Source organism: Ursus americanus, chromosome X (genome assembly GCF_024610735.1).
Source record: "Ursus americanus isolate L20-20 chromosome X, mUrsAme1.1.p, whole genome shotgun sequence".
NCBI lineage: Eukaryota > Metazoa > Chordata > Mammalia > Carnivora > Ursidae > Ursus > Ursus americanus.
In genome coordinates this window covers 93,994,146-94,003,729 of record NC_142164.1, presented here as the reverse complement: position 1 = coordinate 94,003,729, position 9,584 = coordinate 93,994,146, and the positions used below count along the sequence as shown (strand labels likewise).

General features: G+C 37.0%; 1 protein-coding gene across 1 annotated transcript; it reads left to right on the top strand.

Annotated features, from left to right (window-relative positions):
• Positions 1–6,036: 6,036 nt before the first annotated feature.
• On the top strand, positions 6,037–9,232 carry LOC148106986 (E3 ubiquitin-protein ligase RLIM-like). The gene is made up of 2 exons (XM_087859781.1): positions 6,037–6,277; positions 7,587–9,232. The coding sequence occupies exons 1-2, from the start codon at positions 6,037–6,039 to the stop codon at positions 9,230–9,232; spliced, it is 1,887 nt and encodes a 628-aa protein (XP_087715907.1).
• The last annotated feature ends 352 nt before the right edge of the window (positions 9,233–9,584 follow it).

Genomic DNA, 9,584 nt, shown 5'->3' with positions numbered 1-9,584 from the left:
TAAACAACCTGACTTACCACACCTCATCCAACACCCTGTGGCCAGTCTTTGAGAAGTATGGGCACATCAGCAATGTGCACATCCTGCAGGGTGGCTTCACTAGAATCCTGTGACTTTGCCTTCATCCACTTCCACAAGTGCCACATCACCATGGACGCCGTTCATGGGATCGTGCTAGACGGCCACAAACTGCGGGTACAGATGGCACACGACGGTCGACCACTAGATTCCCATCATGGCCACTGCTGCCAGAACACAGGTGTGAATGCCAGAGCTAAAGCCCCAAGTGTCAATGCTGTTCCAAGAGTAGAAGCTGATCCTGATTTCAGGACAGATCTAGCTTCGGCCACGTAAAGTCTCGCTCTTGCTCTTACAGTAAATCACCATCAACCTCTACATACAGATCTACCCAACGATCCAAGTCCAAGTTGCCCTTGGTGTCCAGTTCTTCCTTCCCAACCAAGTCCAGGTCTAGATTCAGAAGCCTTCCACCCGAAAGGAAATCCAAGTCAGATTGCAATCTAAGAATCTCTAGGAGTGGTGCCCTTTTAGGGTAATGAGTCAGCAAGCAACCTAACTGAGGACTCATGGAAGGGGAGGGAAGGGGAACGACATATTCAATTGATCAAACGGTGTTTAGAACAAGGCACTAGAGCTTGAGAAGTTTATTCTTTAACATGTTGCCTAACTTTCTACTTGTTCTAAATTTTGCCTCAAGTGGTAAACTTCTTTTTACCCTTGTTGTTATTCAAATATCTTCTAAGTTAGTGAGGTGAGCAACTTAGAATTATTATTGATTTGGATATTTCAGGTAAAGTTTTATTTTTCTTTATATATTGCTGACTTTGTGCTTGAAAATAAACAGATTGTTGATCTAATTTGTGGCCTCCTAAGAAAATACATGCAGCCTTTTCTTATTGAGTAGTTAAAAACTGTCTGGTAATTGACTCATCATTCCATCATTGCCATCATCCTTTTCAAAGAAAGACCCACTCAAAAAAAAAAAAAAAAAAAAAAAGACCTACAAAGAAAGAAAGAGAGAGAGAGAGAGAGAGAGAAAAAAAAGAAAGACCTACTAAGGGCACCTGGGTGGCTCAGTCAGATAAGCAGCCAACTTTTGATTTCAACTCAGGTCATGATCTCAGGGTCCTGGGACGGAGACCCACATCAGGCTCCCCCATCAAAGGGGACTCTGCTTGAGATCCTCCCTCACCCTCTCCCTGTGCACCGCCCCCTGTGCATTTTTTCACTCTCTCATTCTCTCTCAAATAAAATCTTTAAAAAATAAAAAACACTTCAGGTGAAAAGAACTGATTTTTTACAGGGTTATCAAACATAGCTCTAATATTTCATGTATTTTTGTGCACTAGACATAGTTGCACAGCAGCTGAGTGTTGCTGGTTAGCTATTAAGGTGCTATTTCCTAGTGTAGAATGCTAAGCTATTTCATGTTATTTCCTGATTGCTCCTACGTAAAGATGATGTGCTGCAAAGAAACTAATGGCTACCTGGTCTATTAAAAAGTCTAACAATTGCACTTCTAGTCACCTAGGCCTTGAATGTGTATATAACAGAGCATACAGTCAGCACATTTAGCAGAAGATAAATATGCCTTTATTTTTCCACTCACCCCCAAAATGATAAATCTGATCATCTTCATTTATGAATTTAAATATGAAAAATGTTAAGAAGCAAATAATTTGTAACTTTGTAAGTACTAATAACATGCTGTATCTTTTTGCTTATGTTTACACTGTACTGTAACTACCTTCCAAAATTTAATTAAAACGTTTTTCCTGGTGTCTTAAAAATAAAAATTTGTTGTGATTATATTCTCATTCATAAAATTGTGAAACCAAAAAATATTGAGGTCATCCATTTCAAATGTCTTATAAACAAAAATATTAAGACAACCGAGGACCAACTGTCAGAGATCCAAGGTATAAATATTTTAACTTAGCAAGATAAAATCAAAGTCATACACATATGCTACTACCTCATGGCTTTGATGCCCAAGCTTGTCATGACCTTGCCCTGACTCTGCTCTGAATCTTCTGCAATTGCCTTCTATGGCTCAATACCCCATTTCAACTTACTGGCTTTGAATTAATGTTCTGGGAGACAGTTATTTCTAGCTTGATATTGGAATTTGGACCTATTGTGATTCTCCTGCTTCTCTGTTAGCTCAGCATTGCTACACTGACTTAATCCCCACTCAACCTTTCCTCTTTACTTCATGGTTGCCAATCCAGCACTATGGTTCAGGTACTCTTTTCAATTATACTGCCCAATTCTCTAAGCAACTGACTAAATCAAACTGAAGAACAGAGTCAACTTTGTCATATTAAAGTTTTAGAAATGGGAGTCTAGAGAGTTTAAATGATTGGGCAAATAATGAATTAATGATTGGTCTTCAACCTAAATTTTCAACCCAATACTCTTTTCTATATACTGAATTTCCTCAAGCATATTGCTTTTAAATACACTGAATTCAAATAATGCTTGGAAACACCAATTGTGATGTTAACAATCATTGATAACAAAATATTTAAAACAAATAATGGTAATGCTCTAGGAACTCAATGTTTGAGATGAAGTACATTCACACTGCAAAGGAAATTTCAAGACTTAACTGAAATAGACCTATTAGTAGTACCCAGAAACTACACATGAGCCAATGGTTATTAACTTAACCAAACATCTGTTTGAAATTTTTAAACACATCACACCTATATGTGTATGTGCACACACAAGCACACACCTACTCACACTAATTAAGACTCTGCTAAACTTAGGCATCCTAAAAATCCCACCAGGGAGCTAATTGGTCACGTAACATTATCTCACTCTTTATTAAGTGAAAGACATGTTAGTTCCCACCAGAACCATTCTGTTTCTTAATATAAACCAAATGCTCAGTGGTAATTTACTTCAGGATATTTTCTCTTCATCTGACAATTAAATGAGTATCAGAATACATTGTATAATATGTGAAACACATATGAAAATAGGGACACTTGAAAAAGGATCTCAGGGTACAGAAAAATAGGAAATTTATCTAACAGATTAACATTATATGCTTAACCAGATTTGATTCATAATCAAATGAAAATGATTGCTCATTTATTTCAACTTAATTATATACAACTTCAGTGTCTGATACTTATTAAATAAATGACAGAAAAAATCTGTATTCTTATATTTTCATAAAAGACTAAACCCAATTAAACTTATATAAACAAGTTAACTTTATTAAACGGATAATAGCAAATAAGTTTTAGATGGCAAATTTATTAAAAATTACTTTTTGATATCTGACTAGTTCACTGATCATATCACTCTCTTGTTGCAACTATTAGGAACCTTCCAACTGTAAGTGACAGAAATTCTACACAAGCTTTACATTAAAAAATAAAAGAAGAAGAAATGCATTGGTGTACAGATCTAAAGATCCTAAGGCACATCTAGCTTCAGGTATTTCTCAAATTTTTTCTTAGGTATCTGGCCCTTTCTCCATCTGTTTTTCTCTGTCTCTTTATGTTGATTTTCCTCATTCTCGGGTACACAAGATAGCCCCAAGCATCTTCAGGTTTACATCCTACCAGCTTAGAAACCTCATTAAAAAATAATTTTTTATTTTTAGTAGTTATAGGTAACATCTCAGATTTAATTTTTTAAAAATTTGTTTAAAGACTTATTTATTTGTGTGAGAGAGAGACAGAGCATGGGGTTGTGGGGGGAGGAGCAGAGGGAGAGAGAAACAAGCAGATTCAATTCCATGACCCTGAGATCATAACCTGAGCCAAAACCAAGAGTCAGATACGCAACCAACTGCGCCACCCAGGCACCCCAGATTTAACTTTTAAACACACTTTTGGGGGTGCCTGGGTGGCTCAGTCATTAAGCGTCTGCCTTCGGCTCAGGGTGTGATCCTGGAGTCCTAGGATCGAGCCCCGCATCAGGCTCCTCTGCTGGGAGCCTGCTTCTTCCTCTCCCACTTCCCCTGCTGTGCTCCCTCTCTCTCTGGCTGTCTTTCTCTCTGTCAAATAAATAAATAAAATATTTTAAAAAAATAAATAAAATAAACATACTTTTGGTCACATGTCCATGCTTAAACCAGCCACCATAACCAGTAATTTGAGATCTGCTGATTAGACATGGCTGCATCATGTGTTCTTTCCTTTATCTGTGGCAGTGAATTCAGCTGAACCTAAACCAACTGGACTAAGATTGAACAATCAGTTTTTCCTTCAAGAAAATCAGGGTGCTATTATCATAAGTATGTTAGGTCGACACTAAGCAGGCAAAAACAAAACCCATTATCTGTTCTCAAAAAATAATAAAACATCTGTGTCCTATTTCTTACAGGAAAAACTCAAAACTCAATTTATAGTCTCTGTCAATTATTCTTTCTAGGATAAATTTCACATCATTTCCACCCCAACTCCAAAATTGTGGCCACAGTTCCCCAAAGAAGCCAAGGTCTTTCAAGTCTGTTCCTTCAGTCTGACATACTCTCTGTTCACCAACACACACCCAACTGACACTTTCCACCAGTAGAAACTCATAATTATATTTAAAGATCCAGATTTAAATGTACTACCTATGAAATATTTCCCAACTACCGTTAAACAATCATCACACAGTTCCTTGTACTTATACAATATTATAGATATAAATCTCTTATCACATATAATATATTTTCACAGTTTCTATGTGATGTTTCCGTCACCTGGAAAATAAATTACTTGGGAGTACAGACTTCTGCAATATTTGACATATCTAGGTGGACATTAACTGATTATTTTTGCTGGACAGACACATTGTTAAATAAGTCCAACTGAATAATGTTTCAAATTCCATAGCCAAATCTTGTCTTTACTCGAACAATCTGAAAGATTCCATACAAGTGTTAAGTGGGACTGGTAAGATTAATGAGTTCAAAAACTCTTAGAGGTCTCCTTCAGATAGCACTGCAGATGAGCATTATTCTCACCATGCCATCCTGGCTGCACTAAACATACATGGAACAAAATCAGCAGAATCAGTACACATTACAGCAGGCAAAATAGCTACTTTAGATCTGTTTTAGAAGTGCCTGTGATATTCTGGCTAGATTTAAGGATTATTTATAATATTTATGAGAAAGGAGACCAAAAATGAAACTATGCTTGTGTGGAGAATTCTTTAAGGAATTCACCAGAAAACCTGCCAAAGTTTTAGTTTGTTTTTGTTTTGTTTTGCTTTAACAGAAGCTTGAGGGACTGTATAATTCCCATTAAGAGTGAAAAGGATAAAAAATATTTTAAAATAATAATAAAAAATGATAAAAGAATGAAAAGGAAACGACCCAACTAGAGAAATTCAGCTATGGCTCTGGTCAATTATCAAAAACTGTGGGCTTTCTTAATATCTGTGATTTGAGGAATTCATGAGGAGAAAAGAGAGAGTTCCCTGGACACCTGAAAATGAGAATTGTTACATTTGACTAGAATGACTTTGGTGTGACATTTTGAAGAAGGCAGTCATATGTAATATAACTAGCTGCATTCGGGGTCTTTAATTTAACATACAAATAACTAGAGCACAGCAGAGCCTGGAAAAGACTCCTGAAAACCGGACAATAGGCTCATGCAGGTAAAAGGCGGTGAAGGACAGTGCTTGGCACACAATGAGCCTCGGCAGTATTTGCTGGTTTTGAATGAAGTGAAACCTACCTTGAATATAGTCCCTAGTTGGTAACAATAAGGAGGATAATGGATACCTAGGCAACGGTGCCTAGCAAGCTCTCAGATAAAGGCGGTTCTTAACTAAGGACTCATCAGAAGCTGCAGAACCGCGGTCAGGAAGGCAGGAGAAACCTACGCGGAGGCAGATCCAACCGCGTCGGGTCCTGACACTCCAACCGAAGCAGGAAGAGAATCCAGTTATTGTATTTCATTTATTATATATACACTCATACATAAATTAAGACCCAGTTATTGTTTTTCAACACCATGTCATAAAAGTCAGGTATCTTTCCACTTGTTCATCAAGATGGAAAATTCAGGTTACAACGATGAAGATGAATCTGCGGCTCGGCGCAGAAGTCAGATGGACCGATTGGTCCGGGAAGAAGATTTCTATCGATTTGTAAATAACCTGAGTGAAGAAGATTACAAGCTTATGAGGGATAACAATTTTCTAGGCATCCCAGGTGAAACTACATTAGAAGAGTTGCTGAGGAGACTTCAACGGATTAAAGACAACCCACGGCAAAATTCAGATGAAAATACAGGTATATTTCAGTTTTAGGGAGAATAGAATGGGATGGGTAAGTCACTTCATAGTAGTGTCAGCCAAAGATGATACAGAAGTGGCACACATTAATTTGGCGCTAAGTAACTTCTCATTAAAAAGAACTGGTATTTACTTGATTTTTGGTGAGAATGTCCAGATATGTTTTTTCCCCCAATTCACATTTGGGTTACTTTAATTGGGCAACAGTGTGAAATAGCCTATTGATATTTTTCTTGGTTTTCTACCTCAACCAAAAGTTCCTCCTACTTCCTGAATTATTTTTTTGTACAAAGACATGGACTTCTTTACCAACAAAAAATATTATATACTCCATTTAACTGGGGGTAATTTCGCCCCCACTCCCCAAGGGACATTTGACAATGTCTGGAGATATCTTTGGTTGTCAAAAATGTTGAGTGGGTGTTACTGGCAAATAGTGGGCAGAGGCCAAGAGTACTGCCAAACACCTCACAATGCATAGGATAGCTCCCCAGAACTAAGAATCATCCAGCACCAAAATGTTAACAGTGCTAAGGTTGAGAAATCCTACTCTGATCAGGTCTGGTGCTTCTCTCCTAGTGTGAAGTAGAGAATTTTATTATCGAATGAAGACAACATATAATAGTTTGGTTCTTAAGTACGGCCTCATATACACATGCTAGGTTCAGTCTATTTATTTGATCTGACCTTCAATTTCACGTCAACTCAAAATCTTGGTAATATTAAGAAATATTCAAAAACTTTTAAACCTATAAACTTTATTTAAATTTGGACAATGCCTACAATAGTCTTATATTTTAAAATAACTTTATATATTACCATAAGCACTTAAGAGCCTAGAAGAAATAATGTTGTTGGCTAATGAGAATTAGGCAGTTATGTAAACTGAACTAAAATACTAGCACTGTACCTAAACTTTGTTTAATTGCATTAATGTTTTGACAGTGGAGTGAAAAAATGTAGTCTCTTGACTGTCCTTCCATGGTGGTACACAAGGCCATGTATATGATGAAATAATGAAAACAGACTTCCTCCAGATATCTTTTAAAAAAAAAATTCTCTAAATTTATCTAGGATTAGCTAGCTCTTTTCAGAAGGAACTCAAACTTTCCTGCCTTTACTTGTAAATCTAGAAAATGCAGCTTACAAAATATTAACTCTATAAATGTGAAATGTTTAAAACATCTGAGTATTAAAGTTCTAATTTTTTGTTTGCTTTTGAAACAAGGTTTCAGAGTGCTATTTTATGATGGTTCTAATTTTGGTAGTTCCTTTCTGCCCCCACTTTTTTTTTTTTTTGTTAACAGGTGGAGGAGATTCTTCTGACAATACACCTAGTGGTGACTCTCTATTAGATTCGGTTAACTCTTTCGGACAAACTGAAAATGCGACAAGTGGGCAAACAGAAAACCAGTCTTGGGAAGAACTGAGCCAGATTAATTCAAATAGCGATAATTCCAGATTTGGTTTAGAAATGAATTTTAATGTTAATAACGGGAGCCCAAATCCAGAGAACGAATATGTACCATCCACAAGACTTCCCAGAGGAGACAATATGGAAAATATCCAAAGGCAAGTGGAAAATTCACAATCTGAATCATTTATTAGACCATCTACACCAGAACAAAGTACAACTGAAGCAGTAATAGAAGTCCCAGTTACCAGAGGTCAGCGAAGACCAAGAAGCAGGAGCCCAGAGCATCGGAGAACCAGAGCAAGAACTGAAAGTAGTTCAGCTCCAAATTCACTGAGTGAACTTTTACTAAGATTTCATCAGAATATAGCACCTGAGACTTTTGAGCAGCTTCTGGTAGAGGAGACTGAATTATTTTCTAGAATTCAGCACGAAGAAACATCAAGACAGGAAATAACTGGACCCGAGCAGCAAAATAGGGGTCTTTTTTCAACTTCTGGAACAAGGATTACTGTTCAAGAAGAAAGTTCTTCAGACACAACCAGTGATGGTGAATCTTGGGAATTGGAACAGATAAGTTCAACTATACTGTTCAATCTTGAAGTAGGACAAGTTCATCTTGAGGCATATTCTCACACTGATAGCATAGCTAGCACAACTCCATTAACATATGAGACACCATACAACACTGTCACTTTAGACAGTGAACAAGAAGAACTTAGGCATATGTTTTCATATTATGAGCAGACAGATGCTTATGTCAGTACCACCGGAATTCCCATTCACAGACTTTTAAATACTGATTTAAATGATACAACATCTATTACAATTCAGAGCACATTTACACAGACAGTGACAAGATTCAGTGACTCAAGTGACCTTATGGACAGTGACAGTGATGTAGTAGACAGTATCTCACTCTCAAGTCAAAGCACAGAAAGGGCAGAGTCACCAGATGAGAGAGATGGTTCTGGTGGTAGGACTAGTTCTGGTTCCAATTCAAATCCTAGTTCTGATTTCCATTCAAATTTTCCATTGATTTCCAGTACAAATTCCAGCTACATATCTAGTTTCAATTCTAGTCCTATTTCCAGTTCCAGCTCCAGTGATGAAAATTCAGAAATTAGATCACTGATGTTTGAAGGCAGTAATGAAATAAGCTTACCATCAGGCTCACCATCAGAAACCAGGCGAGAAAGTAGACCTATGAGCCCAATAATATTTGAAGAAAGTGACTCTTGGACCTCCCTTAATTTGGACCATTTTTTCCTCTTGAATGAAGACCATCATGACCAACCTACAGGACTCACCAAAGCACAAATTGACAACTTGCCTATAAGATCTTTTGGTAAAAGTGGTGCATTAAAAGCCTGTAGTATTTGCATCACAGAGTACACAGAAGGCAACAGACTTCACATCCTACCTTGCTCCCATGAATTTCACGTCCACTGTATCGATCGCTGGCTGTCGGAGAACTCTACCTGTCCTATTTGTCGTAGAAAAGCAGTAGATTCTGGTGAAAGAGAAAACTCTAATTGAGATCTGAATTCTCAGCTATATAAGCTGCTATCGTGATGAACAAACATAGTGACCTTCCTAATGTCCACTTTTGGAGTTATTCTTAAATATAACAATCTGAATCTAATCTAATATTGAATCCTGATATAACAATCTGAACTGAATTATTAGTTTCTGAAGGAATGATTGACTTTCCCCAATTTCTGTTCCAGAATAAAAAAAAAAATATTGTCCTATCTGACAGCAATATTGTCCTATCTGTTAAATATAACAATCTGAATCTAATCTAAAATTGAATCCCAGTGTAACAATCTGAACTGAAGCATTGGTTCCTGAAGGAATGATTGGACTTTCCTCAATTTCTGTTCCAAAA

Excerpts from the sequence above, each read along its gene's own strand:
- LOC148106986 (XM_087859781.1), top strand. The coding sequence starts at position 6,037 with ATGGAAAATTCAGGTTACAACGATGAAGATGAATCTGCGGCTCGGCGC. Across the intron at positions 6,278-7,586 it reads AAATTCAGATGAAAATACAG|GTGGAGGAGATTCTTCTGAC; the intron begins GTATATTTCAGT and ends TTTTGTTAACAG.